The sequence below is a fragment of the Linderina pennispora genome (genome assembly GCF_002104995.1).
Source record: "Linderina pennispora strain ATCC 12442 chromosome Unknown DL89scaffold_1, whole genome shotgun sequence".
NCBI classification, from domain to species: domain Eukaryota; kingdom Fungi; phylum Kickxellomycota; class Kickxellomycetes; order Kickxellales; family Kickxellaceae; genus Linderina; species Linderina pennispora.
In genome coordinates, this window is record NW_024468249.1 from 2,654,446 (window position 1) to 2,682,184 (window position 27,739).

The following is a 27,739-nucleotide window of genomic DNA, read 5'->3' on the forward strand; positions in this document are numbered from 1 at the left end:
CTGTAATCGCAGATCAAATTGAGTTGCGGCGGGCCAACTTGAGCGCCTTTGGCGTTGCTCCCTCAGAATGGCTCGTGGACAGTGAGTTTCCGGCACCTGCTGCACCGCGGTCTTCCTGCCAAAGCCCCAGCAGCCCTTCGCGCTGCCACTCCGATATCCACAGCTTTGCGTACTGGTACCCTCTCCGGTGGAGTTCATCAAACCGTCCAAAATCTAATACGCCGACATCCCTGGGCGGCACACGCAAGTACACGCATCCGGAATTTGCCTTGGCGCTTTCCAGCTCCTTGTCGGACGACGAGTATGTCAAGCGCGTCTGCACCTCGGACAGAGTTGGGATCCAGTACTTGCGGAATGGGTTCAGGTGGTTCAGCAGAACACCGAGTCCTGACACCGACTCACCGTACCTGACAGGGCTCGAGTCGTTCTCGCCAGCAATATCAATAGCGAAGATCATGTCGGCACCGAGCTCGCTCTGCATGGCGCGCACAGGCAGGTTATCAAGGTACCCGCCGTCGACTAGCAGATCGCCGTTGGCGTCACACAGGGGAGGCAGGAACCCGCTAAGGGACATGCTGGCACGCACAACCCGCCATAAAAGCCCAGCAATATGCACCTCCGGCCGCGATCTAGTGATGTTGGCAGTGATGCAGTAGAAAGGCAGCCACAGATCCTCGATCTCGGCATCACGGAACACCTTCCAGATGGCACGGTTGAACTCGCGGCCCGACGTGTACGCCAGAATCGGGTAGGTGACGTCCAGGAGGAAGCGCCAGGTCGAGCTCATGCGGCGTGCAAATGCCTTTGCTGGCCCATGAATCGACACAGTGTCGGGGCTCTGTGCATACAGACCCGAGACAAACGCGCCAATGCTAGTGCCACCAACCATGTCCACCGGAATCCCGGATTCTTCGAATGCCTGCAGAACACCCAGCAGAGCCATTCCTCGCGCGCCGCCACCGCTCATGACCACGCCGACTGATTTCCCGCACAGGTAGCGCGCCAGACGTGCAAAATCTGAGCGCGGGCCATGCAGTGTCTTGCGTGCATACGGGTCGCTGTGCTTCAGGGCGTTGTAATAGTGCTCGATGCGCGACTTGAGGATGCGGATATGCCGACGTGTCACTCTAGGCAGAACCTTGCGCGACGACTGCACCAGCGAGTTGACGAGCAGTGACCGGGCGCTGCCAAGGATACCGCTGCCATACTGACCACCCTCCATATCGCCCTCCATGTCCAGCACACCCAGCGGCATCTGCACATGGTGGTGGGCATGCACCCAGGGCCGGAGTCGGAGCCACTCGCGTGTGCTGCCAGTGGGGCAGCTGCGTGTCTCGTGCAGAAGCACCAGCTCCTTGCGCGCTGTGGTCTTCAGTGACAGCAAAAGGCGCTCATAATCGCCTACACTGCTGTCACCGTCGCCAACACCTACCAGCAGAATGAAGTCAGCATGGCGCACACAGTGCCGAGTCCACGGCGAGCTGATGCCGCCATCAGCCACATGCAAAAGGAGCCGGCAGCGCTGCTCGAGCTCGGCGATCCAGCTCATGGTCTTCAGCCTGGCCATGCGCCCAAACGCATGGCGGCCCAGCACACGGCTCACAGCAGTATGGTCTAGCAGTGCAACGCTGCCGGCCACACTGCGCAGCGCGTGCTCAAGCTGCTGTGCAAAGACATGCACAGGCACGTCGTTGCTGACAGGGATAATGCCAATGCTCTTCAGGTTCTTGTTGTGGCTGCGCATGCCACCCTCGCCGCCATGCGATCCCATAGCGTCGGCCAGTCGGGAACGCTGCTGCTCCATCAGCTGGTGGCTCTGCAGCGACTGCGCTGTACGCACAGCCAGGGCACGGCTCAGGTGGAAGGTCAGGCTGGGGGCAGTGCGCATCAGCGCCTTGAACAGCGCAGTCGGAATACGCACTAGTTCCGTATCGCGGATCGCATGCAGGTTCGAAGAGCATGGCTCATTGAGTAGCAGCCCGGGTTCACCAATCGACTGGCCCTGGCCGTACTCCGCCAGGATACTGATGCTGCCGTTGTCTTTCTCAACAAAGGCCCGCAGACGGCCAGTTATCACCAGGTAGACTGCATCGCTCATCTCACCGCGCCTATAGACCATCTCACCAGCACGCACGTGCGCCCATTCCAGAGCGTAGTCGATGTTGAGCACTACCGGCGGCAGCTGCGACGTGATGCGACGTGCAAGCGTCATCAAGATGATCGGATAGCGCTCACAGATTCGATCCAAGGCCCATCGCGACACCATGCCAACGATAACTCTGCCGCGCGCACGTGCAGTGCAGAACGATGCCATATCCGTAAGTGCTGGAAGATACCCGACCAGATCGCCGGCACCCAGCCTGTACGTTTTGGTTGCATTTTCCTGCGGCAGCTTTGAAGGCTGGCGCCGCAGTCGCCGGCCACCATCTATGATACCATCATACCCGTCGTCGATGCTATCTTCCAGGCCAGATCCGAGGAACGCGTAGCCGGAAACCTGCTGTGGGCGATTGAACGGTGAGTTCGGCGCACTGTTCAGCGATGATCTGCTTGACGCCCCGCTGCTCTGTGCCTTGGGGTGCTCCCTGCGCTCCATATCCCGGTTGCCCTTGCGTGCAAGTTTCGTCATGCGTGCAGTAAGGTCGCTGATCTGCTGCTTCTGCGAGGCATCGGCTGAGCCAGCTGAATACGCACCTTCGCCACGCGCAAACCCCGCGGCAGACCTGCGCGGCGTCACCTCGACCGTTCCGTCCAGGACAATAAACAGACCAGCGGGCCGCTCGCCTTGCTCAACCAGAGCAAAATTGTCGGGCACGCAGTACAGCTCGAGCTCGTTGGCCAGCGATGGAATCTCCGATAGCGGCAGTGGCGGCGTGCCAGAGGCTGCACGCTGCTGGGATGCAGGCAGGTTGATCGACTGCAGAAGAGGGAGGAAATGTTCGGTCCGCGGCAGTTTGCGGTGGGTGCTGCTGCGACGGCTTGTCGGTGTGCTCGAGTGGGCCACCGGTGACATTGTCCCAGTAGGTGTCAATGCCTGCCTTTCAGTGTTGGCTTGCGGATACCGGCCATCGGCCGTGTCGGGATTCAGGCCGATGCTCAGACACAGCATATGCAGCGCATCTTTGCGCAGCTGCTCAATGCTCTCACCGCTTGGCACGCCGCCCAGGGGAATAGAGTCGCTGCCTGCCCGGCGGTGGCGGGGACTGTGGTCCTGGGTGCTGTTCTTGCGCGTAATCTTAGCTGCCTCTGGCAGTTCCAGGCTAGCCTCGGGCTCATTCTCCATAGGCGGCTTCTGCGTGACCTGCTTGGCCAGTGCACTAAGCATAGCATGGCTGATCTTCCACGACGCCTGCAGCCCGGCGGTAGCTCCGAAGCGATGAGAGTAGCTGGGCAGGTCGTTGCCTGTGCCAGCACGTGAGGCATTGAGTAAAGGGCTCTGCGCAGTAGCCCTGCTAGTCTGCTCGGCTGAACTGCTGCCATAAATGCCCTTGATAGCCTGCAGTGCCTTGCCAGCGTCTATCGAGTATTTCGCCAGCTCGCCAATGTTGCGCTCGACGGCTACCAGCTCGTGCGGCACATCCAAGTAGTCGTACAGGGTGGCAAACGTCACCCGCTGCAGCCTGGTCAGGATAACCTGCAGAATGTGTGCAGCAGCCTTTGGGTACAGACGCGTCACTCGCTGGAAGGCGTTGGCAGGAATCATGGCCAGGGTAGTGTCGGTGGTGGCTCTTGCAATCACGTTCGGCCGTGCTGTGTCCTGCAGGTGGATGCTGCGCAGCACCCCGCTCGTATCTACAGCGGACACCTGGTCGCCACCACGACTGTCCGCATGATTGCCAGCGGGCAAATCGTCGTGCACGTGCTGGCGTAGCGGAACGCCCTCGGTGAACAGCGACAGAATCGAAAATAGACTCGACAGCACATCGCCCGGCCCAATCTCGTTGAGCAGAATGGCCGACCCTGCTGGTTCGCCGTCTACTTCACCCGCATGCTGCTCATTCAGGTCGGATGCGTAATCGGCGCCCAGATCGTCGAATGAAGCTGACCACGAGGAGCTTTCGCCAGTGTTGAATTGGGAGCTGTCGACAGGGTCATTCTGCAACGTGTGCTCTGGAGATGCCTGCACAGCCTCCTGTCCATCGGCCTGGTCAACCAAGTAAATCTGCACCTGGCCGTCGATAACGACATAGAAATTCTGGTCGTCGCGGTCGCCGTCATTATCAAACATGCGCTCGCCTGCCAGCAGCCGACGCGTCTGCAGCTGCCGCGAGAACTCGTGGAACACTGGCTCCTCGATGTAGCCGAAAATGCTGATGCTCTTCATGAACATGTTTAGGAAGTCGGTAGGGAACCCGATACCCCTGCTACTGCGAGACTCCAGCGACGCCAAGTAGCTGGACATGCTGTCGCCATCGTCGCCGCGTGCAACCACGTCCGGGTGCAAATCAAAGCCGCTCTCGGTCGCCGATTTGTGATCTTCGTGGCCATGTAACTGCGTCTTAGGCGGCGCTGCATAGTAGTATCGGAAGTAATACAAACCGCTGAGACCCAGGGCCAGCGCAAGAATGGTGCAGAACATCACCGAGCTGCTGGCGTGCACCAGGTATCTGGCTAGGTTGTAAAGCCCCGGCAGCAGTACGACAAAAACGCCGTAGCCGATCACCAAAACGACCGACGTCACCACAAAACCAATGCTCTGCAGGATCCGATACAGACTGCGCACCAGGAACCCTGCCTGTGTGGGCTGGCTGTCGATTGCCAGTGGGGGCTCCCAGTTCAAGAGCCGCTCGGCTGCTGCTGCGCTGGCTGCGCCGGTGCTGGTGCTGGTGCCGAGGACTGCCGCGGCTATGGCTATTACGAACAGCAGGAGACAATTACTTGCTTGCTGGGTAATTAGCATGTACTTTTTTAAAAGAATAGGAGCTAGGTGAGTATGCGGGGAAGAAGAGGAAAAGAGGCGCTGGGTGGCAAAAATGAGGGAGCGGTAGTGGCAGCATGGGGACGAGGCTTATATACTTTGCGCTACAAGCACTCTTCAAACTGCATTACCGATGTAACATCAACTCCACCCCAGTCAATAATCAGACATCTCCTGACATGTGAAAGCCGGCTGGGTGCTCTTACACGGCAAAGGCGCTGGGCGGCAGCGCCAGCTTGCACAGTCTGGCGACCAGGCCCTGCAGCTGCGCCAGCGTCTGCAGCCCGTCGACAATGCGCATATGCGTAATCCCGATCTCCCTGATAAACTTGAGCTTCTTGTCCTCATCCAGCCTGTCGTCAACCTTGACGACACGGAACACAGCAGTGACGATGTCAACGGCCGAGTACCCCTGGTTCCACAGCGAGCTGATGCACGCCACAGCCTTGTCAACGTCGCCCTGACCGCAGCTCTCCAGCATCGCGCGGATCACCACCGGGTGCGGCTGGTCGCACACGCGGAACACGTTCTCCTGCGACACAAAGCCAAACCCACTGGCCGTCGACTGCAGGTTGTTGACCGCCTGCCGCATGTCGCCGTCGGCAGAGAACGCCACAGCCTCCAGGCCATCGGGGCTGTACTCGACCGACTCGGCACGGCACACCTCCACCAGCCGCCGCAGCACCTGCTCGTTCGTCAGCTTGCCATACCGCAGAATTGCGCACCGGCTCTGGATCGGCTCGATGATCTTGCCCGACAGGTTGCAGGCCAGGGCGAACCGCGTCGTGTTCGAGTACAGCTCCATCGTCCGCCGCAGCGCCTGCTGCGCGCCAGGCGTCATGTTGTCTGCCTCGTCCAGGATGATGATCTTGTGGCGCCCCGCTGGAAGCGTCACCTTTTTCTGCGCAAACATCTTGATGCGGTTACGCACCACGTCGATGCCGCGGTCGTCTGACGCATTAAGCTCCATCACTGCCTCCTTGAACGACGGCCCCAGCAGCGCATGCGCCAGGCACAGGATGCTTGTGGTCTTGCCGATTCCCGGCGCCCCCGTCAGAATCAGATTGGGCATGTTGCCGCTCTGCGCGATCACCCTGAGCCGCTCCACCGTCTCTGAATTGCCAACCACGTCCTTGAGCTCCACCGGCCGGTACTTTTCCACCCAGGGCAGCGTGTCATTTGCGTTGTTGCTGAGCTGTGTCGCCATTGTGTCAAAAGTAATGAATGTGAAAGGTTCGAAGAGCAGAAGAAGCACTGTTTAATTAGTGAACAGCAAATTCCAGCAAAAAGTCGACTGCGCAGGCACACGTCGGCTTCGCGTTGGTGATCTAAGGTCTTGATCTACAAATCGCGGCACGCCTTGATGGCCTTGGCGCAGGCGCTGATTGCCTTGGCAATGCGCTCCACGTCCTTGTAGTGTGTGGTGGTGCTCAGCTGCTGTGACAGACTGACGACCTTGTCCTCGAGCGCCTTTACAGCGACGCTAATCGAGTCGGCATCGATCGGAGCGACATCCCTCGGCTCAGAGCGCTTCTGCACTGCCGTCGAGTCAGCCTTGGCAGGCGCCTTCTTCTCAGTAATTTCTGCGGCGGCAGCAGGGGCAGCAGCTACTGGTGCCCTGGATGGTGCCGCTGGCTTACTTGGTCCAGCATCAGGAATCGAGCCGTACCTCTTCTTGTACGCTGCCTCATCCATGTACCGCCTCTCACAGATCACGCAGTACTGCACCTCCTCACGATCCTTGACCAGCGGCACGGCACGGCACGACTCGTTCGGGCACATCTTGTCCATCATAGCCCACCCCTCAAGCATCTTCTTGCCAATCAGCTCGCTGGCCAAGTCGCTCTGTGCACGGCGCTCCTTGAGCATCCTCTCCTTTTCGGTATCAATCGGCTCCTCCACCTCTTCGCTCTCGCCAACCGACGCCTCGGCAGTTTCCGATATTTTATCCTGCACCTCCTCTTCCGTCAGCTCATCGGGGAATAGCTCGTGCGCATCGTGCCACACACATTTGGATTCGCCGGTTTCAGGATTGCGCATCAGCGGGGCGTGGCAGCCATCCTTCGGGCACTGCTCCGCCAGCATGGGCCACCGCCTCAGCATCAGCTTGGACATGCGCCCAGTTACAATATCGAGCTTTGACATAATGATGATGGCGGAAAAGGGTGTGTATGTCGAAGCACCGGCTGCTCGGAGATATCCTGCCACGTAGCCCCAACATTGGCAAGTGCCAAACTATGGTGACATTTATATACTTCAAAATTATATATTGGTGACAGGCGGTTTCCGCTGGCGGTTCTCGATGATCCTACTATATAGCCAGTCAATGGCCGCCTTCACTCCATGGCCCTCCTTGCCCGAAGCATCCATGACCCTCACATCCCGTGCATCCATGCAGTCGGCCAGCGTATTAACAACTTCTTTAACATGCACCAGTGACCCAGCGTCCTGCGTATCCTGCTTGTTTGCTAGTACCAGCATAGGAATACCCTCCAGTTCCCGGTCCTTCATTAACCGCAGCAGCGTCTGCTTGGCCTCTCCCAGGCGTTCCTCATCTACTGAATCGATAACAAACAGTAATGCGTGGCCGTCACCGTAGTACGACTCCCAGATCCCCTGCAGCTCCCGTGCACCGCCCAAGTCCATGAACTTCAACAGCGTCCGTTTTACATGCACTTTGCCGATGTTCACGCCCACTGTCGGCTTGATTTTGTCCGCGTCCATGAGTGGTAGACCGATGTACATGTGCTTGATACGCTCCAGCAGCGTTGTTTTGCCCGACCCATCGAGACCAAGCATTAGTATTGTGTATTCATCCTGCCGCGTCAGATACTTGTATGCCCCGGAAACAAGCGTGTACATTGCTCTCGTGGAATGCAAAAAAAGAGGAAGAAAAATGTCTAAATGCACTCGATGGAAAGGAAAAGTGAAACCAGCGAAAACCTCCACCAAGCAGCCATCGCTCAAGTCACCCCCATATCTGGCACATCATTGGGCGCCTGGCAGATCCACGTGATAGCCACATCAAACAACTCTAACTGGACTTTTAGTTAGGTTACCAAACAACAATAACATGAATATAGGAAAAGTGCAAAGTGCTGCTGGCCCCAGGGCATCAATGCACTCCAATACCACCATACGTAAGACCAGGTACACATGACGGGTTCCTATTCTCACCTCAGTTCATTCTAATTCTCAACAACACTATTCAGATCCGCCACTGCTTTTCCCTCTTTTTTTTTTGGCTGCACCACACTCTTCCGTGACTTTGAGCCAGTTTGAGCAGCCATTCATGATTAGGTAGTTGAGGGCTAGCACCAATATGAGCATTTTGTTTGTCTCAAAGGTGCTATGGTACTCAGCTCATATCTTATCATTGCGCTTGCATTCTCCCTATACCAAATTGACGTCAATAACCCGCATCTGTCGATCGCCATGCCCACTACTGGCAACACAAAGCAGAACTTTTTGGTTAGCTAGATATCAGTCGACTCTGCTGGATATACACACACATTTCTTGGAATTACCCATCCAAATTGCATACAAGCCTGCTTGGAAATTTGATGAACCCTGTGGCCGAATCAAGCAGTATCGACAAATGAATTGACTGAGATACTTAAAAATGTTTACCTTAGACCATACCCTATAATACAGATACTAATACCAGAACAACACCTCACCATTCTAAAATAATGCTGCTAGACTCTGGAATATCTAGTTTCGTTAGACAGCCTGAAAAATCTTTTGATAGCAGTACTGGTGGTCTTGGCATATTTATCAGAGCCACACCCGATCCAAAGACCAGGTAAGTCGATGGGTAGGAAGGTGCTGTGATGCCCTGGAGACCATGTGCTGCAGAGGCATATCCGCCATTAGCTGAAGGCACAAAAACACATGTGTTTGGAAACGCTATAATGCATGCAGCAGGCGATGCTACTGACGACCATTTGTGCTGTCATCTACTGGACCCGATCTTTTGGAACGCCGTGAAGATATAGTTATACTTTTCAAAGTGTCGCTGCTACAAGGAACTTGAATGCTGACAGCGCCCTTAGAAGTTCTTTCGAAGAATTAATGTCTGCCGCTGTTGCCGTTGGTCTCAATTGTCTTAGCGACATCCACTTGACATCAGCCGGTAGCCTGAGCGTATTGTAGAATTCTCCCATCACTCAAGCTAGATCTAGGTACCTAGCATAATTTTTACAGCTACATCCAGCTACACCAACAGATGCTAGCATTTTCGGTTTCTGTGCTGGTCCCTACAGAGACAGCTGCGGCAAGATAACCTCAATTTATTAAACATCGAACCAGTACTAAGATGTACCAGACTACGAACCATTTGAGAAGGAGCTTTGATAGGCATGTATCATGCCCCTGGCTCGAGCTTTTCATGAAAAAGAATTATTTCGGTAGCCTAGCTAACACCATTCCATTCGATTCCTGTTGTTTCATCTCCCGGCGGCATGGTCTGAATAGCTTGAAGCGAATAGCTATTCACCTCAGCCGTTCCACTCGCTCCTGGCCTCGGCGCCAGCTTGTTTGAACATAGAGAAGCCATGCTATGTATTTTAATGTTCGACTTAAAGTGCAGGAGAAGTTAAGGGGAGCTGAGTGTGAGAATAGTAAAAGATGAAGCTAGAGCGCAAACCTCAACCAAAAGAGATGCCTGTGCCCTATATCTTTCTGGGGCGCTGTGCTAATGCTACAAATGATTCACTTTCACTGTTTTGATTCCATTCCTGCGCCTCATGCAATAGTAACTGCCAAATGGAAAGTGAAACCCTTGCAATACTATTAGCACTGGCAAGTAGCGCCTCTATTTTGCTCATGTAGCACAGCTTCCTAACTAGCGGAAGAGAATGCCAAATAGAGAGTTTGCTAATGAACCAGTGAGTGCTTTTATGAATTGAACTATCTGTTGACATTCGAGGTCCGGAGCCCCCCTGCGCCACCATGGACAAGGCCGAAATGCATAGGTACAAAGGCCCAGACAGACGACCAGCCTTCCTTCTTCCTCTTAGTCGCTTTTTGAGAAGGTATTTTTCCATATATTTGATAACCACTCGCCCCCTAGGTTAACACTATCCATTCATCGGAATACGAATACGTTTGCAAATTCTAACGTAGTTGGATAGTGAGAAAAGTCATCTGCTATAACTTTTAAATGCTGCTCGCAGCCATAGATGTCCTCTCCACGAGTATCCGCCCAGATCGAGTGTTCGGATATTTTAATGCACAAAGTGCATAAATCTTCCGAGCAAGGTACTGCCATTTTCTGTTGAAGTTTCCCTTATACAGCATTTTGGAGTGCATCACAGTACAGACGAACGCCTACCCCAGCTGCTTGGTGGGCAGAGTATTGTCTCGTTTAAAATCAGTTGCATATAACCACCGTTTTTAGTGCTTATTGTTCTGTTCGAACTGGTCAACCAGACATTTATTCGAGCTTGTGAGCGTCGGGTGCCAATCTCCGGTCAAAAAATCTGCCTATGCTCTACATGTGGCTTAGTTGATTCAGATAGCCACTATCCAAAACAAAATGAACCGCATAACAACGGTTACTCGAGGCTGTAATCTCGCAACTTCCACATGTGGGTATGGGGCGTTTTCTGATTGTTGCATATAGCTGAGATACTGATGCTAATAGATATGAAATGACAAGAAAGCTACGGTGTCATTGCTCAGGATATGGCTGAATACTGATCTGTCGCCCTCCTTGGTAATGCCAATTGAGCATATTCTCAACACTTTCGACATAATAGCTTATGACTACTGCAACACTGACAGCAGGGAAGCGGCAAACCAGATCACAGAAACCATATATATCGAATTCTCGCTGTGTCTGTACCTTGAAGCACTTGAGTGTATCACTGATAGGCGAGTCATCTTCTTCATCAACGACTATGGCAAGACCTTCAGCTGTGCCCCGTTGGTCAGGATATATCGACGAGCCAACGTCATTGAGATACATTGATTCGCATTCAATCGCGAGCTCTTCAAGAACTGGGAGCTGTGCCACCATGTTGGCGATTCCATCCTTGTCAGCATGTGTCACAAACAGCTGGAGCTTGGCCAGGTTATGCCACGCAATATTGACTGGCAACATGTAGGGCACATGTCCTATGAGATAGGCTTCCGTCATGCTGGATGGCTGATCGAACAGGGATTGAATGATTACAGATGCGTACCAGGCCCGAGCTGTCTCACCGGTAGGATGCTGAACTGTCAGACGCTGTATGCTGTTCAGAATTCGCCAGTCAATATCAACAAACTCCCACTGATCGTCCATGATTCTTAGCTCACTGAGCGCGCTGTCAAGGAAATGCGTAAAAATATCACCGTATACAAATGTCGAATTGTAGACGCGTAGGACGCTGAGTACCGGGAAACGGATGTCAAACGAAACTCCAGGAAATGGCACTTGGTTTGTAATCGGCACGATAAATTCAAGAGTGAGCTCGTCCAGCGTATCGAACAACAACTCACGGCCGCTCAATTCAAATATGTCCCAAGGAACTATGTCATCAATCTGCCAGATATGTAGAACCTTCAGGCGACGGACTGGTATCGCTGGCAGTTTCTTGTGGCAGCGAACATATTCGAGGTTGATAGAAAGCGACGTGAGGTTCACACAAAACTGGCTCAAGTCCAGAGAGACGGGAATGTGCAGCTGAACATGCTCCAGCTGGCTAAAATACGCTGAAAACGTCAGATTATATAGCGGATTCGTGTCAGTAGGTGCTGTTATGTAGCCTGGTGATGGTCCCCACACAGATTTAGTAAAATATCTGACGTCACTAACCCGCGGGAATAGTATGTAGATCCACCTTTTGGTATCTTTAGGATCCCTATTGCCAACGAACTTGTCACCACTGCCCAATTCGAGTAGCCCGACTCCAAGGAATAAAATGCGATTCACATTCGGTAGCGACCTGCCGATATGACGCGCCAGCCGCTTCAGTTCTACGCTGAGCCCCAATGGTTTCCAGTAGACTGATTCGGCTATCAGTCTGAATTCCTTGATCAAGTGGAGCTTGCCATGGAAAATAATAAACTCGATGTTGGTAACCCAGCGGCGTTCATGGCTTCGTGGACAACCGTCATCCACACAGGCACACTCAACAAAGCACTCCATCAGCAGGACTGAGAAGGCAAGATCCGGGAGGTCCTTTGCGCGGTGTGGATAAGTTTTGACGAAGCGTTCAATATTCTTATAGTCCGTAATTGTCGATATAGGACCGATAGACTCTGTAGTGACTTTAGTGGCATCCATGGGGAGGATCCTAGGCAAATGCGAGTCCAAAATAGAAAGGTACATGATGAATACAAATGATAGATAAATAGATAGATTGTGGAAGATTCGTTTGAGGAGCACTGGTAGATACTCAAAAGTATAAAGTGGTTAGGAGTAGAAAAGGTAATGAGGAACAGTGACAGGGTGGGCGGTGCTCATCCATGGTGCTTATACCCCCTTTTTGAAGTAGTCACAGTGTTGTTTTTGACAACCCTTTTGTAATGACACGGTTCCTCGCTGTGAGGGAGCTGCAAGTGTCCAGAAAAGCGTATCCGATTATGTGGTCACCTGGTGGTTTTTTAATAGACATTAAAGCCAGGGCCATCCGGCAAGCCAATGACATTCTGGCCGACTGTTGGAACATGAGCAGGGAGGACACAAGAGAACAGGTGACCAGGTAAGCTACGTCTTGGAGAAAAGCAAAACCCTACTCGGCAGGATTGAGTCTTGTTTTTCTGGCATTCTCCTTGCTGCAAGCGAGTGCACTGGGTAGGAAGTATACATGAACGCTTGTCTCTGTCTTGATGGCACGGAATGTGTGTCCCCATTCCCTGATTTCAACTGTGAACTATTTGCAGCGTCTTTTGTACGTGCTTTTTGTAGTAAAAAAGCAGCCAGGTGCATCTATGGTGCGGATATCATGCACAGAGCGGAGGACAAAGACAACCAGACATACTCTTCTGCACTGTATTTTGGTCCAAGAAAGAGAGGAGGCAGGCAGGCAGCAGCACTTTTTATTGCCAGGGAGAGAGCTGTAGCTTTTCAGACACAAGAGCTTGGTTCTATTAATGATGTGCACTGGTTGGGCTACATATAATTTGAGTCTTCTTATATGGGACATTTAGCTGAACTCAACACAAAGCAACACTGTTCGCTAGAGTTGATACCTCAGCTCAAGTGCTATAGCTTCATATACTTAGAAATGGAGATGACTGAGCTATACAGTGGGATCTGCAGTTCTTTCTCTCCGTCAGCTATCATTCCAGTCGGCTTTGCAACCATCCCTTTATTGGATGCAATACATATAGGTATCTAGCGATCCATACCTTAGCCATTTCCGAAAGTGATAGAGGTGAGGTGGATAGAGGACGTGTGCTAGTTAGTTGTCCAGTAAAAGATGCAGGTATGCAAACTGAGCAAGACAGGCGAGTATTTACCAAGCAGCAGAAATTTAGGATGGGTGGGGCCAGGTCGCAGATCTAACATCAAAGCCATTTAAGGCACATGGTGATAGAAAATTCCACGGAATGGCAACAGCAGATGGTGTAACGATATGCATTTTGTTGCAAGACAAGATATCCAAGGCTGATGGTGCAGTAGATGCTGATACTGTAGGAGGCGATGCTGTGGGAGGCAATGCTATAGCTGACTGTCGCTATATCCACCAGACCCCACAGCCAGAGCTGCAGAATCTGAAAGGCCGCTGTGTATTCATCGATCCAGGTCGGGGCGATTTGCTATACATGATGCACGAAAATAGCAGCAATGGGAAAGAGGGTGAAAAAATGCTCTACCACTACACACGACAGCAGCGCAATAAGGAGCTCAAGCTGCGCCACTATGACAGGATTCGTCGGGCTACAAAGGATCAAGTCCCAGAAGATGCTGTCCGCAGAGCAGAGGCAGAGCTTTCCAAGCACTGCTGCCGGACCCTTAGCCCAGCAAAATTCCATGCCTACGTTGCTGCCCGTGCATCTGTGCGGTGTATCCTAGCACCATTTTATGCCAACACGATGACAGCGCGAATGTTACTAGAGCAGCAGCCAACTAAGTCAAACAAGCAGCACCAGAGGCGCTGGAAGGCCCATCCGGGTGTCAGTACCAGTCCCAAGGTGTACCCGCTTCACCGCAAGCTGCGCCTTGATTCATTCATGAACCAGGCCCGTGCAGACCACAGGCTTGCCGCAAAACTCCGGGGCAAGTTCCGTCCAGATCCAGTGCTAATCATGGGCAATTGGAGTGCGCCAATGGCCCGACACCATGCGCCGATTCGTGGCAAGGGATGGCATGACAAGTTCAAGCACCATGGCTTTGAAGTCTATCTGATCAACGAATTCCGGACATCGTCGATGTGCCCGTTCTGCTGCGAAAAGTCGCTGCAGACATTCCGGCATGTTCCCAACCCACGCCCCTGCCAACGATCGAAGAGCCCAGTTGTGAAGTGCCATGGCCTTCTCCGCTGTACAAGCGAGTCATGTAAGCGGGCCATGGCACAATACAGGCGAGCCTATTCGTCTCGGCTCTTGAACCGCAATCTCGCAGCAGTTCTAAACTTCAGACTCATTTTCCAGTCACTCTGTGGTTCAGGCAGTATTCCTGAACGGTTCCGTCGTTCTACGGCCATTGCTGCCGATGCTTTTGATGCCACCCCTGAAACAAAGAACCCGCGCAAGAGGCGTGCAGCAGCAGGCGATTCTGCTGCCAGCAGCAGCGAACCAGCACTGAAGCGTCTGCGCTGAGCAGGCCACCAAGGTGGGAGATGTCCATGATCGACATTGCACCAACAACCATCCGACACGTTCAAATGGCCAGTTCACCGCGATGCTCTTATCGACGTGTCAACCCATGCTGACTAGCAGCCGAGCTCGCATCATGAGCAGAGTATTTCTAGTATGGAACCATACTTTCTCAAAAAGTGACTGAGGGGAAGAAGGAAGGCTGGTCGTCTGTCTGGGCCTTTGTACGTATGCGTTTCGGCCTTGTCTATGGTGGACCAGGGGGACTCCAGACCTCGAATGTCAACAGGAGTGACTCGAGAGGTGACTAAATTCCGCTATCTCTACAGATCCTCATCAGAGCCTTCGTCTCGTGCTGAGGCGCTAGTAGGCTGCATGTTAGGAGCCTGGTCGTCGGCTATCTGCCTCTCGGAATCGCCGGAGTTTGCTGCCGTCGGTTCGGCGCCAGAACAGCTCGGCGAGTCTTCTGACGCGTCTTGCAATCAAAGACTATACCAAATCAATATATTTCCTAAAATCCAAGCAGCGACATGCACGCATATCCAACCGAAATAATGATAAAGTAGGCCAGAACACTGGATGGAATACCAGCCTTGAAAAAGTCCATAGTGGTCAGATACGGGTTGCCCAGGGTATCCTCCAGCATAATGGCGTTCATGTTCGGGAACCCAGACACCGGCAGCCCCATAGCGCCCGAGGCCATCAGCGCAGCACCCATGACCAGCAGACGGCTGTGGGGCTCAGGCAGCCTGGCGCCGACCTCGGCGACAATCGGAAGGATGATCAGGGCACCGACCGTGTGCGAGATGAACGTGCAGCACACGAGGATCAGCCCGCAGAACACGCACAGCACGGTGAAGACCGGGAAGCCATCGACCAGCAGCTCGATGTGGCTGGCCAGCTCGTGCAGCAGGCCGCTCGAATCAACAGCACGGCCCAGCGCAATGCCGCCCATGGCCAGGATCACAACGGTCCACAGGAAGTTGTTAAAGTCCTCCTTGCTCAGCACCTTGGGGAAGGCAAACAGGAGCACCAGCGGCAGAATTGCAATGATGCCCATATCGCCAAAGATACCCGAGAGACTCGATTGCATGCACCACAGTACGATGGTGCCGATCGAGACGATGCACACGTAGATCTGGCGCTTGTTCAGCTTCTCGGGCGTGAACCGCGTCTGGCGGATCGACGGCGTGGTGTGGTGCGGACGGTAGACGGCCAGCAGCAGCACCCAGATGGCCAGATTGCACAGAATACAGACAGGAATCGATACGGTAAACCATTGGAGCCACGACGGTGACGGCTTCATGGTGTTGAGCGCGATGATATTCTGCGGTGATGCAATAGGTGAGGCCATACCGCCCACATTCGATGCCAGCGCAATGCCAATGATCAGACACGGAGCAAAGGTGCTGCCGTTGGGCAGCGTGCGCAGAATGGGCTTGATCAGGGAGAAGCACAGGACGGGCGCTGCGACATTGCTGATCCACATGCTGGCAAATGTGGCAACAAACATGTTGGCCAGCAGCACCAGCTTTGGGCTAGTGCCGGCCTTGGACAGGATCCACGACGCAATGATGCGCGCAATATCGTGCTTGCTCAGCGCGGCTGCCAGCGAGAACCCGCCCAGCAGCAGCATGATGACCGACGAGAACATGGCCGAGAACACCGCCTTGGATGCCTCGCCTGCGTCCAGGTGGTGGTGCGACTTGGCTGGCGACCGCATGACGCCGAGCATCACGGTTAGGAACGGCACCAGCAGCGCAGTAACGTGCAGCGGCAGGGCCTCGGTGGCCCACAGCAGCGACACGTATATCAGCATGGCCCAGCACCGCTGCTGCTCCCGGCCGTCAAACATCGGGATGGCCCACACAATGGCAAACACCGCTGTGCAGAAGGCAATGCGCAGGAGCTGCTTATTGGTGTTGGTCATGCCGCGTGGCTTCAGCGGCGTCGAAGTGATGTCACCCGTGTGGTCGAGCTCGGGTGACTGAACACCGACGGCATTGACCATGCGCTCGTTGGCAATCATGTCGCGCCACACCGTGTTGCGCTCCCACACGACCTCCTCGCGCAGGCACTTCTTCAGCTCCTTCAGCGCCTGGTCAATCGACGAAAAGTCCGAGGCCACGCCAAACACAAACGCCAGCTGCTCCATGTGGTCGCGCAGTGCAGCCTGCGCTTGGGTCGTGAACGGGTATGCTTTGCGCACCGTGTCCTCCAGGTACGTGGAGCGCAGATCCGAATGGGTGATCTTGTCGTACTTTTTCGTGATCTTGCTGAACCCAGTGTAGTTGAGCTGCGCGTACGAGCGCAAGTCGTGCAGCAGAATAAATAGATTGCGCGACTGGTTACGGATCTCGCGCCGAACGCCGTCGACGCCGCTCAGACTGACCGTGCGCCGGTGCCCGACGCTGGCCCGCTGCTGCTCTGCAGCAGTCACCAGATTGCTGCCTTCGCCATTGGCAAAGCTAGGCGTCCGCGTGTCGTCGTCGTGGTCGACCGGAATGTAGGCGTTGGTCACGTTCTCAGGAATCGTCGAATCCAGGTCGATCGCCTCCTGCGTATCGGACAGCGACGATACTGCCGCATTGGCCTGTGCGCGCAACGACGATCCGCCTTCACTGTCGATCAGCTGCGGCTGCGTCGTGTGTCTGCCTCGGAGCAGCAATGCTCCAGTCGCTGACTCTGGATCTTCCATATCCACAGCCGACAGCTTGCGGAAGAAGCTGCCTGACCGCTGGCGCTCGAATGGCACCGACAGCCTCAGCTGCCCTAGCTCCGATTCGATCTCGCTGGCCTTGCCCAGTAGCTCGCCCTCCTTGCGCCGATAAAAGCTCTCGATCTTGCTCAGCTCGCTGTCAAGCAATGGCACAAAGGCTGCATATGCTTGGTTCTGGGGACCTAGCAGCGTCCGGCTCTCGTCGGTGCGCGGCGACTGTGTCTGTCCGCGCTTGGCGATGATGTCGCGCTCGATGATGTACAGATTCTTCTTCAAGCCCGAATAACTACAGGGCAGTCAGTTAGCGGTAGCCTACCGTGGATACCAGCGGTATGGTGGGGAGAGTACTGCTACAGCCTTCCCCCCCCCCCACGGGTGGAGAACGAATGCCTGCGTCCTCTACTGGTGCTAGCATTGAACAAAGTACTTACTCTATGTAGTACTGCGCCCAGTCGGGCACAGCATTGAATTGCAATGCGCTCGAAAACTTCATTTACAAGCACTGAAAGTGAGAACAGAAAATAGCGGAGCTGAGAAACCTGTTGAGTCCAGAATGGCTCGTTCGAAGAAAGAAAGGAAAAAAAAGCTGGCAGAGCCCCACCACCTTTACCGCATCTGTTCACTCAGTCTATAGGCTGGCAGTCTCCTGATAATCGCGCTATAAAAAGGATATACGTTTTTCCAACAGGGCCTGTGTGGGCCATTGAAAGCAGCGCATGTGCACGATGGTAGGGGACGGGGGCGGTGGTTGCTACGAGATACCAGTCACAAGCACCACGTATGCGCACATGTTCTTTCGCTGGTCATGAGAACGGTTTTTGAACAAAAATAGAGGCATTCACGCCCAAGTGCCGGCAGCTCCCATTTCCCTAGACCTCTGTCGCCGAGTCAGAAATGGCGAGCATTTCGCTTGTGGCCTATCCTGCACCACCACCCAATTCCACGTTTTAATACCCAAAAGCCCAGTTCCAGTAGCACCAGCAGCACCAACGAGAAATGGATACAGCAAAGTGCATCGAGAGCGAATATGGCCTTGCATGTGGAGGTGCATCTGCGATTAAGATCTTGCAGGATCCGACTGGCCAGTTGAAGCTCGGTGTCGGAGCCACCGTGTGGGATGCTGCCTTTGTCCTCTCCAAATACATTGAAAAGCAGGTCAAGCTGGGCAGCCTGGACCTCTCCGGCAAGACGGTTCTGGAGCTCGGCTCTGGCACCGGCGTGGTCGGTCTGTCGGTGGCCCTGATCGAACCCACAGCTAAGGTGATCCTGTCCGACAAACAGGAATTGCTTCCGCTGCTGCAGCACAATGTGGATCTGAACAACGCTGCAGCAAATACATCTGTCCAGTGCATCGACTGGACTGCCCCCGCCGGTATTGCTACGCATCCCGACTATATTCTGGTGTCCGACGGCATCTGGGTGACCGATATCCACGAGCCACTGGCGAACACGCTGGGGAAGCTGGCAGGCCCACAGACCAAGGTTCTTATGACGTACGAGTCGCGCAGGTTCGAGGACGAGGCCAAGTTCATGGCGCTGTGGGGAAATCGCTTCCGCTTCCACGATATTAAGCCCGCCGATCAGGACGAGATGTGGCAGAGCGAGGATATATTCTTGTTTGAAGGAGCGCTGAAGAATTAGATTCTAGAACTCCACCCCTCTTTGCTATTTTTACAGCCAGAGTCTCTGGAGGACGCTGGAGGGTGAGATCATCTGTGCCGATGTGCGGGGTAGAAGGGAAAGGGGGCTGCGTGGGTTAAATATCTCGAAATGCCAGCCCATGTTTTGGCCCACACTAGCAATTCCCCCTCCCTTCGCCTCCATTCCCCTTCCAGAAACATTATATTGCATAAGCTGTTTTTCCACAATATGACTGTCCCGAAGGAAATTGTGCTTCGAGGTACCGGCGTCGGCACCGGCTGCAAGGCTGTCTCTGACGTTGATCTCGAGAACGGCACATCTGAGGCCAACGGCTACAAGCTGATCTCCGACTTCACCAGCCCGGGCTACATTGGCCACGGCGTCGGCCACCGCGACCCCAAGACAGGCAAGCCGCTGCCAGCGTCCGTGCACATCCCGACTGACGGCGAGCTGCACCCCGAGCGGTACATCTCCACGGCCATCGAGTACGAGGACCCTGCCGCGGCACTGCAGTGGCGGCGCAGCGAGTTCCTAGAGAAATACAACGTCAAGAGGGCCAGTCTGGTGCGTGCCACGTACTTTGAATGGACTGCCAGCGCACAAAAGCTGGTGGGGAAGAAGTTTGCCGCCGAGGAGTGCTTGGAGAGGGCGGCGTTTGAGCGAGAGGTGCACGCGATTGAGAATCCCGATGTCCCGCAGTTTCACGATTAGTCAGGTCTATTTTTACCGGTGTTCATATAACCTCCACCTGACGTGTTTTCATTTTCGCTTCCAAGAACAACTGGTGTTTAGGAGACATAGGCCAATGCAAAGTGACAACGCAACACAATAACCTCTTCTCACCCGATACGTGTTCTATTTCTGTGCAACACATGACGCTCCCGAGCAGGCAGCAAATTTTTTTAGCCAACTCGGGTGTATAAAGCGGTTTACCATCCCGCATTGCTTCGCTGAGCCATTCTCCTCGACTCCTCCCCAAACTCCAGACATCCATCCACTCCCTTCTCTATTAATATCCCACTCCTACTCTCAATATTGAACTTCATGCCTGCCTCGAAAGCCGTCGCTATGAATTCCGCAGACACCCATCGCAGCAATGACATTCTGTGTCTCGGTAAGGAGGGCTGAAAAGCACCACACGCACTCTTTCCTAGAAGCCCTCGTATTCTCAGCAGCACCCTCGTATATCCATCTCGTCGTGTAGCTCCGAACGCTGCGTACCAGCTCACTGTGCTGTTCGACAAGATCACTCTGGGCGATGTGAACCGGGCCTCGATGCAGACCAACTCGCTCGGCGGCAAGGGTAAGTCATAAACCCCCTGGCTCTCCAGCGAGGAATTGGGCCGTTCGCACTGAAAAAAAAACCTTACCCGTGTACTCTGCGTAGGCCAGAACTTTGCGGTGGCGACAAAGCAGTACTACAAGAGCGCGGATCGCGTCACCTTGCTACAGATCCTGGGCGGGCCCACAGGCACGCAAATCGAGGCCATGGAGGACGAGCAGGGCTTCGACTACATCACAGGTAAGGTTCTCCCAATGCCAGTGCGAGACCGGTCTGCAAGCACAATGCGGGGTGGCATAATATTGCCCTCCATTGTTCAGCATCCGGCTATCTCGCACCATCTAGCGGCTCTACAACCAGAAGCCATGCATCATGTGCCAGCCACCCGGGGAAGCCCCTGCTAGCATTTTCGCCATCGATTGATTTTATTCTGATAATCACGTAGTCAGGACGTCGCTGCCGACCCGCACCTGCACAACGTGCCTGGACATGTCCACAGGCGATATGACGGAAATGGTCGGCGTGTCGGGGCTGATTGACGAGCACGCCGAGGAAGAGTACGAGCAGGTGGCCACGCAGATTCTGCAGTCGGAGAACCCGCCCAGGGCTCTGGCGCTATGCGGCACATTTCCGCCGGGCCTCCAATCAACCACAGTGTCTCGCATCATCCAGGCGCGCACAGAAAAGACGCTGGTGTTTGTCGATGCCGTCAAAGATATACATCCGGTGCTCGAGTCCAAATGCATCGATATCCTCAAGGTGAACTCTGGCGAGGTGCTGAACATCCTGTCGGCGCTCGAGCCCGCATACCAGGACAAGACGCCCAAGGATGTCGATCTGGCAAAGGTCGCAATGGAGCTCGGCCAGCGGTATTCTATTGGCGCAGTCGCCGTCACTGACGGGCCATTCACCGCGTATCTGGCCAATGTGCAGGACAACAGGGCGCATGCGTTCAGCATCCCGGATCTGCTCAAAGACAGAGAGTACTTTTTGGGCTCGGATCAGGCGCCGCAGGGCCACCTGGTGCTGAACCCGCTGGGCGCCGGCGACACGTGCAGCGCGGTGATGATGAACCACATGCTGGACGACAAGGTCATGGTCGAGGCGTTTGCAGCGGGACTGGCGGCTGCATCAGCGTCGTGCCTGGTGCCCATGCCCAACTGTGTCTTTGACCGCAAGGTCATGGAGCGCATCCGCGGCAAGATGACCGTCAGGGAGATCATGTAGACTCTGCATTTATGCTTGAAATAAACAAAAAGGCTAGCGTACTGGCGAGTCGCTGCTACTCGACCTTTGGTTTCTCGTGGCGAAACGACTTGACCATGTAGTCGACATACCAGCGCCAGGGCGGGAACGCAACCCAGCCGATGGCAGCCACAACCGTGTCGATGACATAGTTGTTGGTGGGCATCGCACCACGCGTGTTGCAGCGGAACAGCAGCGAGATCGGGTCGGTGGTGATCGCGCACTCGCCGCGTCTCAGCCCCTTGAACATGCCTCTGGCGCACTGCTCGGGCGTCAGGCCATCGTCGGCGCCCTCAATGTCCTTTGTGATCTTGGGCTTGGTCAGGTTCTCGGTCTCGTACCCAGGCGTGAAGATGGTGCCCGGGAAGTAGCAGTGCACGTTGATCTTGTGCATCTGCAGCTCGACGCGCAGCGCCTCCGCCAGCCCGCGCACAGCAAACTTGGACCCGCAGTATCCAGCGTACCCAATAAGCCCAAACATGCCCAGCGTCGAGCTCACCATGACTATGTGCCCACCGGCAATCTTCTCCTTGACCATGCGACGCGCAATCGCATGGGCGCTGAACAGAGTGCCAAAGTAGTTCACCTTCATCGTCTGCTCCAGCACGTCGGCGCTCTGCTCGACAAAGAACCCGGGGTTCGACACACCTGCCGACAGAAACGCATACTCGATCTCTTTGCCCTGCTTCTTCACCGCCTCCCCCACCGCGCGCTCCACGTCATCCTTGCTGGCTACGTCGGCGCACACATAGGCAAACTTCTGGTCCTTGTCGCCAGCGTGCTTTTTGATTTCCTCCAGCGCCTCCTTCAGCACCGCCTCGCGGCGTGCGACAATCGTGACATGTGCCCCCTGCCGCGCAAGATCCTCGGCAATGGACTTGCCCAGGCCCTGGCTGCCGCCCGTCACGTAGCAGTGCTTGCCCTTGACGTTGAATTTCGCCGCATTGACGCGCAGGTACAGCTCAGAGATAATCCCTGACACCAGGACCCCGCCCAGAATGCTGCCAATAGTGATAAGCGCTACTTTCCAATCGTCCATCATTCACAAGCTCGAAATATTTTAGAAAAGGAGCGGATAGTGAAAACAAAAGAAGCGCAGGCAGGCCAGGAACAGATTCCCTGCTGGCCATTTTTCAACCGCATGACGCGGATCCCCGCGATCAAAGAATCTCCTGAGCCGTCGGCTTGGACGGGTGGTGCATATTGAGACATAGACATGCTGCAAGTGCTAGTGTTTACAGTTTCAGAAAAGCGTGCCGTCAGATATGATGTTGATGGGCGGCTCCTTGGTCGCCGGGCGCAGCTCAGCAGCCTTCTCCCGGCCCGCCTTCCACGTACCGCCCTCCAGCACCCGGCCCAGGAACATCGTGGGCACGTTGCTGCCTGTGAGCCCCGACTTGTCCTTGATAATCTCGGCGACCTTGTCGAGCAGCACCACCGTCATTGCGCGCCACTCGACGATGACGTAGTCGCTGCCTTCGAACTGGGGGATGCCGCCCTTGGCATTGCGCAGCCCGCGATCGACGTCGTCCTGGTTGAGCGTCAGAACGCCCATGTCGACAAAGACCCCGCCGTTGCGGTACTCGGGCAGGCCGGTTAGCAGCTCTGTATCTGTGACAGCCAGGTTGCCGAGCCGGGTAACGACCTCAAGCAGCGACCATGTCAGCCACTGCGACAGCTTGTGGAAGGCTACCAGGCAGTCGAGCGACTCGACTTTGCCTTTAGCCAAAACATTCCCAATGTCGTCCTCGTACACGGGCACTAGGGTGTCGCACAGCCACACGTCGCCCAGCGACACGCCGTTGAACTGTGTGCGCGACTTGGGCCATACCGGATCGAAGCCGACGATGATGACCTCCCAGATCTTCTCGACCGATACAGCACTGCCAGCATCGGCGTTCCTGACCAGATAGTCAAGCATGCATCCGGGCCGAGCCAGATCCTGGCTGTCGGCACTGGCAAAGTACTGCGGACTCAGCTGCAACGCATCTCCGAGGCTGCGCAACAGCTGCGCGCGGTTCTCGCCGGCCAATAGTGGGTTCGAGTCTGAGACCTGGAATCCGTCCAGCAGATCCTTGTCGGTAAGCTTCTGCAATGCAACGGCATCTGCCTGGTACGGGTTCTCCTTGGAGCTTGAGAATACGCCCTTCTCGAACATCCGCAATGCAGCCAAGCCCAGCCCCTCGGTGCGCTCGAAAGTACCCAGTGCGTCCTTGTACTTCCACCTGCTGCCAGCGCCAGCGTCGATCAGAACCGACACGACAAACAGGTCGATGATCCGACGCGTGCACTCTGACTCACTGGTGCCCTGGGCCTTCCATGCATCCACATGCTCGGCAACCAGATCGCGTGGGGACTCGGCGTCGGCCTTAACCACGTAGGAGCGCCAGCGGCCGTGCGTCGGCACCTTGGCAATGCTGCCGTGATCGCGCTCAATCAGGGAGATGACGTAGTCGGCGACCGACTCGATCTTGCTGGCATCGAACGAGAAGTGGCGGAGATTGCTGTGCTCGGCGTGCTGGTACACCTTCTGCGATCGCTCGCGCACGGCCGCCAGCGACTTGAGGTAGGTGAGGATGTTGGATCCTGAAGCAGCCATAGTGGGTAGAATCGGTGATTGGGGGTGCTGAAAGAGTAGAATATATGCGACAGCTGAAGAGAAATGAATGCTGACGGCTCAAACCCCTAGGGGCTGCCCTGCTCGTCTTTTATAACCCGAAACACCCCCACGTCTGGCAGAAACCAGGGCATGACTCGGTGTTCCTGCGTAGTGCATGCACGGAAAGAGCAGCGGCGGGCACGGGGATACGTAGTGGCTCTCTTCTGGTTACTATTCATAGGGCACACGCTCGTAAACAAACACGCTACACATGCGCTTCTGATGCACGGGCGCGGCACGTGATACACCATGATCTACTCCACGACCCGTCTGCACCTGTGCAATCTGCACGTCCTGGCTCCCACGGCCCACTTCCGCTGCGCAGGCGACATGGCACCTAGACCCTCCGTCTGCTGTAATTTCCGAGTTGCCAAGCCGCACGGCCTCGCGCTACCTGCCTCTCTTATTACAGCTCGGTGGAAAATGCATTTATTTGCGAAACTGCGTGTTCGGGAATCATACAAGGATACCTATCAAAACGTGCCGTCCGCCATCAAGCGAGGCGGCATCCATGCAGGCGATAAAGGACAAGTGAGCTATGCATGTGCACTATGCCAGGTGACAGAGCTTGCAATAGAGCAGCTACTACTTGAGGCTTAGTACGCCCGAGAGCCAGCCAAAGAACTCGGACAGGAATAATGGCCTGCTGCTGGCGAGCTCGCAGTCTGGCGCCGAGAACTCGATATGGACGGCGCTCGATGGCAATCTCCCCAGATACTGGCCGTACTCAACCATGCTGGAATCCCAGAAGAACTGAGTTATCTGCTGATCTATTTCCTTCCTCTCGAACGCCTGCACTAGCAGGGGCATTGCCACCTCGTAGTTGATGTCGGTGCTGTACTGATGCAGTACTGTCGCAGCACCGCGCATACCCAGGTCCGTTAGCGACCGGATCATGGCAGGCAGCAGCTTCTGGAACCACTCAGACGAGATGCAGCCATCGAGCAGCTCGGGCGAGAACACATCTGTGTGTAGAGACAGGAACTCGATGAACAGCGGCATCAGGTGCTCGTTGAGCTTGGACTTTGAGCCTTGCGCGCTGTAGGCAACTGCAGAGAAGAACAGCCAGATGGCAGGGCTCTTGGGCACCAGCTGCACCGTGTACCGGAACACAATCAGCGCAATGTCACGCAGGTGCTTTGCATTCTTGCGGCCATGGTCGTTCTTTCCGTTGACAAACTCACCGACCACCGGCTTGCCTGGGCCGGCATCACTCGGGTCCTGGTGCGTAATGAGCGCCATCAGATCGCACAGCCCTAGCGGACCGCTGACCGGCTCGCCCGTCTGCAACATTTCACTGAGCAGCGCAGCAAATAGAGTCAGGTACACGGGGTCGCCCCACATGCGGCAGAACCGCTCGATTTCGTTCTCCATGCCCGCTCCGACCTGCGGTATGCTGCCGAGCTCTGTGTGCAACGTTGTCGACTCTGTCGACCGAGATCCAACCGGAATCTTCATCAGCAGCTTTGCGATTTCTGCCACTGACCCGCGCACTTGCTCCAGCTGCTCCTTTGGAATCGCATCTCTGTCAAAGCGGTAGTTGGGCTCGCCGATGGCCCTGTCGACTTCGACGCCAGTCGTCAACAGCAGATCGCGCACCAAAACCAAAAGCGACGCTATCTGCAGTAGTGCGATGTGGATCTCGGGCAGCTGCTGGTACAGCTTCGGACTCGCGGCAATGGCGCCTACCAGGTTGGTAAACACGTTGTTGTTGCCTTGCCGCAAGCAGATCAGCGACAGACCTTCAAGGAACTCGAATCGAATCGGCACCTGGTCCTCGATAATGCTGCCGATATCGTCAGCTACATCTGCAATGTCCGTGCCCTGCTCGAGCTGGTAGAATAGCGCGGCTAGCTTTGCGTGGACAGATACCTGTGCTACCAGCGAAGCCTTTAGCGCCTCCTCCTTCTCCAGAGCCGCCGCCATGATTGGGTTGGTCGCCTGCGGCGTCGCCGGCACGAATTCTGATATTTCCGCAAGTGCGCGCGAGAACCACACCTGCGCCTCCTTGTACTGCTCCTTTTCCAACAGCCGCAGGCCAGCCAGGTACCCGCACGACAGTCGCAACAGTGCCAGCTGCGTGGTTGTGACCTGTGCGCTAACCAACTCATGGGCCAGCATTTGGCTCTCGGGGATCGTAGCCTGCTTAGAACGCCAGCTTTCTGCATCGAGCTGCATATCTGTAGCTGCCACTGGCGCATATACAGAGCCGTGGCCAGTCAGGAAAGATGCAATCACCCTAGCCTGATCCAAGCATCTGACTCGATCCTCGTCAGCCAGCTGCTGCTGCTGCAGCCAGGCACCCGCCGCATCAACCAGAGCGCTATGTATCGATTCAGTCGCCGCAGTAGTCTGCTTTGCGCAGAAGCTGATGATCTTTGGATGTATATCAAGCAGCCACGCGAAACCATCACTGGACCCGCCCTTTTCCAGGATATCAAGCATACACTCCACCACAGCTGGCTGATAATCGCCACTGTCAACCAATGACGCGATCTTGTCCGAGCGCGTCTGTTGGATGTCTTCAGCCATATCAGTGTCGGCATCGCTGTTGAACGCAATTTCCTTGCACGCATCCACATACTCGTCTACGCTGGGCCGTGTGTTGTAGCCAGATAGCCCAAACTTTTCGGGCTTGCACCGCTGTGGATCAATTGCCTGGCACTGCTGGAACATGCTTAGCGCCTGCTGATACTCGCTCTGGGCCAGCAGCACGCGTGCGATATCGTAGTATACGCAGAATTTGAGCACCGTGCCAGACGCATCCAGGGACTCGGCGTGTTCCATGATTTTGTTACAGTTTAGTGACATTGCTTCGCCCTTCGGCACATCCAGCGTCAGCCCAATGTCCTCCTCGCGGTACGCTGACCGAACCCACCACCGCCTGAACTGAAACTCGCACTCCGCAAACCCGCCCTTGCCTTTGCAGGACTCAATAAGGTACATGTAGTAGACAAACCGCAGAGTCGCGTGCACCGTCCGCTCAATCTCTTCAACGTTAAACTTTACAAGCAAGGTCAAGTCCTTTGCCACGCTCAGCAGCCGGTCCTGCTTAGCGCTTAGCGGCGGTAGGCCGTTCGCTTTAAGCACACTATGCAATGTATCACTTGGTAGCCCTGTTTCGGGTGACACTGCAAACCGGCTGCACTGTCCAATCCGCGCCATATGTGCTATATCGCCTGTGCCGGCACCAGATCCCATGGTTGGTGACATTGGCGTCGATGGTGGCGTGGGCCCAGCATATTGCATTGGCTGCTGGCCGTGTGCATCGCGTAATGTCGGGTATGAATTGAGAATGTAGTCGCGAAAGTTGTTGGTGCCGAACAGGCCCTTCAGCAGCTCCTGGGCTGCTGTTCGCCGCTCTGCCTCTGTAGGCCACTGGCTTGCACCGAAATCTTGCTGAATTTGCTCAGGATGCAAAAAATACGTGAACCAATCGACCAAAGTCATTTTCAAGTAGGAAATGAAGCTGTAAGAAGAGCAAAAGATAATGCACCGCAGTTAGTGTTGCAGTTTGGCTGTCGT

The 27,739-nt window shown here is 55.1% G+C and overlaps 14 protein-coding genes across 14 annotated transcripts; 4 read left to right on the forward strand and 10 right to left on the reverse strand.

The window, feature by feature from the left end:
- Window positions 1-13: 13 nt before the first annotated feature.
- On the reverse strand, window positions 14-4,579 carry DL89DRAFT_219968 (patatin-domain-containing protein; the record flags this gene model as incomplete). The annotated part of the gene is made up of 6 exons (XM_040884427.1): window positions 14-1,125; window positions 1,216-2,392; window positions 2,556-2,608; window positions 2,704-3,991; window positions 4,127-4,375; window positions 4,430-4,579. The coding sequence occupies 6 exons, from the start codon at window positions 4,577-4,579 to the stop codon at window positions 14-16; spliced, it is 4,029 nt and encodes a 1,342-aa protein (XP_040747973.1).
- A 431-nt stretch (window positions 4,580-5,010) lies between these two features.
- On the reverse strand, window positions 5,011-6,368 carry DL89DRAFT_22475 (P-loop containing nucleoside triphosphate hydrolase protein). Its single transcript, XM_040884711.1, has one exon. It carries the CDS (start codon window positions 6,123-6,125, stop codon window positions 5,121-5,123), a length of 1,005 nt encoding a protein of 334 aa, XP_040747974.1. The 5' UTR covers window positions 6,126-6,368; the 3' UTR covers window positions 5,011-5,120.
- On the reverse strand, window positions 6,221-7,124 carry DL89DRAFT_22562 (uncharacterized protein). The gene has a single exon (XM_040884766.1). The coding sequence runs from the start codon at window positions 7,061-7,063 to the stop codon at window positions 6,260-6,262; it is 804 nt and encodes a 267-aa protein (XP_040747975.1). The 5' UTR covers window positions 7,064-7,124; the 3' UTR covers window positions 6,221-6,259.
- Window positions 7,125-7,180: 56 nt separating this feature from the next.
- Window positions 7,181-7,902, reverse strand: DL89DRAFT_277255 (P-loop containing nucleoside triphosphate hydrolase protein; the record flags this gene model as incomplete). Its single annotated transcript, XM_040889434.1, has 1 exon — window positions 7,181-7,902. The coding sequence occupies exon 1, from the start codon at window positions 7,778-7,780 to the stop codon at window positions 7,181-7,183; it is 600 nt and encodes a 199-aa protein (XP_040747976.1). The 5' UTR covers window positions 7,781-7,902.
- Window positions 7,903-9,954: 2,052 nt separating this feature from the next.
- Window positions 9,955-10,627, reverse strand: DL89DRAFT_264565 (uncharacterized protein). Its single transcript, XM_040886300.1, has one exon. The coding sequence runs from the start codon at window positions 10,188-10,190 to the stop codon at window positions 10,008-10,010; it is 183 nt and encodes a 60-aa protein (XP_040747977.1). The 5' UTR covers window positions 10,191-10,627; the 3' UTR covers window positions 9,955-10,007.
- Window positions 10,107-12,347, reverse strand: DL89DRAFT_264566 (uncharacterized protein). Its single transcript, XM_040886301.1, has one exon. The coding sequence runs from the start codon at window positions 12,234-12,236 to the stop codon at window positions 10,593-10,595; it is 1,644 nt and encodes a 547-aa protein (XP_040747978.1). The 5' UTR covers window positions 12,237-12,347; the 3' UTR covers window positions 10,107-10,592.
- Window positions 12,348-12,677: 330 nt separating this feature from the next.
- DL89DRAFT_264567 (uncharacterized protein) lies at window positions 12,678-13,195 on the forward strand. The gene has a single exon (XM_040886302.1). The coding sequence runs from the start codon at window positions 12,853-12,855 to the stop codon at window positions 13,027-13,029; it is 177 nt and encodes a 58-aa protein (XP_040747979.1). The 5' UTR covers window positions 12,678-12,852; the 3' UTR covers window positions 13,030-13,195.
- Window positions 13,196-14,869: 1,674 nt separating this feature from the next.
- DL89DRAFT_281104 (SPX-domain-containing protein) lies at window positions 14,870-18,045 on the reverse strand. Its single transcript, XM_040889624.1, has 2 exons — window positions 17,819-18,045; window positions 14,870-17,673 (listed from the first exon to the last, which is right to left on the reverse strand). The coding sequence occupies exons 1-2, from the start codon at window positions 17,878-17,880 to the stop codon at window positions 15,180-15,182; spliced, it is 2,556 nt and encodes an 851-aa protein (XP_040747980.1). The 5' UTR covers window positions 17,881-18,045; the 3' UTR covers window positions 14,870-15,179.
- A 338-nt stretch (window positions 18,046-18,383) lies between these two features.
- On the forward strand, window positions 18,384-19,028 carry DL89DRAFT_290251 (uncharacterized protein; the record flags this gene model as incomplete). Its single annotated transcript, XM_040890065.1, has 1 exon — window positions 18,384-19,028. The coding sequence occupies one exon, from the start codon at window positions 18,384-18,386 to the stop codon at window positions 19,026-19,028; it is 645 nt and encodes a 214-aa protein (XP_040747981.1).
- Window positions 19,029-19,108: 80 nt separating this feature from the next.
- DL89DRAFT_264576 (uncharacterized protein) lies at window positions 19,109-20,067 on the forward strand. Its single transcript, XM_040886303.1, has one exon. The coding sequence runs from the start codon at window positions 19,257-19,259 to the stop codon at window positions 19,737-19,739; it is 483 nt and encodes a 160-aa protein (XP_040747982.1). The 5' UTR covers window positions 19,109-19,256; the 3' UTR covers window positions 19,740-20,067.
- DL89DRAFT_22712 (Ribokinase-like protein) lies at window positions 19,656-21,565 on the forward strand. The gene is made up of 4 exons (XM_040884841.1): window positions 19,656-20,142; window positions 20,233-20,331; window positions 20,416-20,550; window positions 20,756-21,565. Exons 1-4 carry the CDS (start codon window positions 20,073-20,075, stop codon window positions 21,535-21,537), a joined length of 1,086 nt encoding a protein of 361 aa, XP_040747983.1. The 5' UTR covers window positions 19,656-20,072; the 3' UTR covers window positions 21,538-21,565.
- On the reverse strand, window positions 21,467-22,698 carry DL89DRAFT_22766 (oxidoreductase). Its single transcript, XM_040884862.1, has one exon. It carries the CDS (start codon window positions 22,595-22,597, stop codon window positions 21,593-21,595), a length of 1,005 nt encoding a protein of 334 aa, XP_040747984.1. The 5' UTR covers window positions 22,598-22,698; the 3' UTR covers window positions 21,467-21,592.
- DL89DRAFT_22740 (DUF1688-domain-containing protein) lies at window positions 22,698-24,396 on the reverse strand. The gene has a single exon (XM_040884851.1). The coding sequence runs from the start codon at window positions 24,152-24,154 to the stop codon at window positions 22,799-22,801; it is 1,356 nt and encodes a 451-aa protein (XP_040747985.1). The 5' UTR covers window positions 24,155-24,396; the 3' UTR covers window positions 22,698-22,798.
- A 232-nt stretch (window positions 24,397-24,628) lies between these two features.
- Window positions 24,629-27,721, reverse strand: DL89DRAFT_264578 (uncharacterized protein). The gene has a single exon (XM_040886304.1). The coding sequence runs from the start codon at window positions 27,662-27,664 to the stop codon at window positions 24,800-24,802; it is 2,865 nt and encodes a 954-aa protein (XP_040747986.1). The 5' UTR covers window positions 27,665-27,721; the 3' UTR covers window positions 24,629-24,799.
- Window positions 27,722-27,739: the final 18 nt, after the last annotated feature.

What these genes read in the sequence shown, in the direction of transcription:
- DL89DRAFT_264567 (XM_040886302.1), top strand. Translation starts at nt 12,853, where the DNA reads ATGCACAGAGCGGAGGACAAAGACAACCAGACATACTCTTCTGCACTG.
- DL89DRAFT_264578 (XM_040886304.1), bottom strand. Translation starts at nt 27,664, where the DNA reads ATGACTTTGGTCGATTGGTTCACGTATTTTTTGCATCCTGAGCAAATT.
- DL89DRAFT_264566 (XM_040886301.1), bottom strand. Translation starts at nt 12,236, where the DNA reads ATGTACCTTTCTATTTTGGACTCGCATTTGCCTAGGATCCTCCCCATG.
- DL89DRAFT_22712 (XM_040884841.1), top strand. Translation starts at nt 20,073, where the DNA reads ATGCCTGCCTCGAAAGCCGTCGCTATGAATTCCGCAGACACCCATCGC. An exon ending in CAATGACATTCTGTGTCTCG is followed by an intron (nt 20,143 to 20,232) that starts GTAAGGAGGGCT and finishes CTCGTCGTGTAG; the next exon opens with CTCCGAACGCTGCGTACCAG. An exon ending in CAACTCGCTCGGCGGCAAGG is followed by an intron (nt 20,332 to 20,415) that starts GTAAGTCATAAA and finishes TACTCTGCGTAG; the next exon opens with GCCAGAACTTTGCGGTGGCG.
- DL89DRAFT_264576 (XM_040886303.1), top strand. Translation starts at nt 19,257, where the DNA reads ATGACTGTCCCGAAGGAAATTGTGCTTCGAGGTACCGGCGTCGGCACC.
- DL89DRAFT_22562 (XM_040884766.1), bottom strand. Translation starts at nt 7,063, where the DNA reads ATGTCAAAGCTCGATATTGTAACTGGGCGCATGTCCAAGCTGATGCTG.
- DL89DRAFT_22475 (XM_040884711.1), bottom strand. Translation starts at nt 6,125, where the DNA reads ATGGCGACACAGCTCAGCAACAACGCAAATGACACGCTGCCCTGGGTG.
- DL89DRAFT_22740 (XM_040884851.1), bottom strand. Translation starts at nt 24,154, where the DNA reads ATGGCTGCTTCAGGATCCAACATCCTCACCTACCTCAAGTCGCTGGCG.
- DL89DRAFT_281104 (XM_040889624.1), bottom strand. Translation starts at nt 17,880, where the DNA reads ATGAAGTTTTCGAGCGCATTGCAATTCAATGCTGTGCCCGACTGGGCG. An exon ending in TGGGCGCAGTACTACATAGA is followed by an intron (nt 17,674 to 17,818) that starts GTAAGTACTTTG and finishes ACTGCCCTGTAG; the next exon opens with TTATTCGGGCTTGAAGAAGA.
- DL89DRAFT_264565 (XM_040886300.1), bottom strand. Translation starts at nt 10,190, where the DNA reads ATGGCAGTACCTTGCTCGGAAGATTTATGCACTTTGTGCATTAAAATA.
- DL89DRAFT_22766 (XM_040884862.1), bottom strand. Translation starts at nt 22,597, where the DNA reads ATGATGGACGATTGGAAAGTAGCGCTTATCACTATTGGCAGCATTCTG.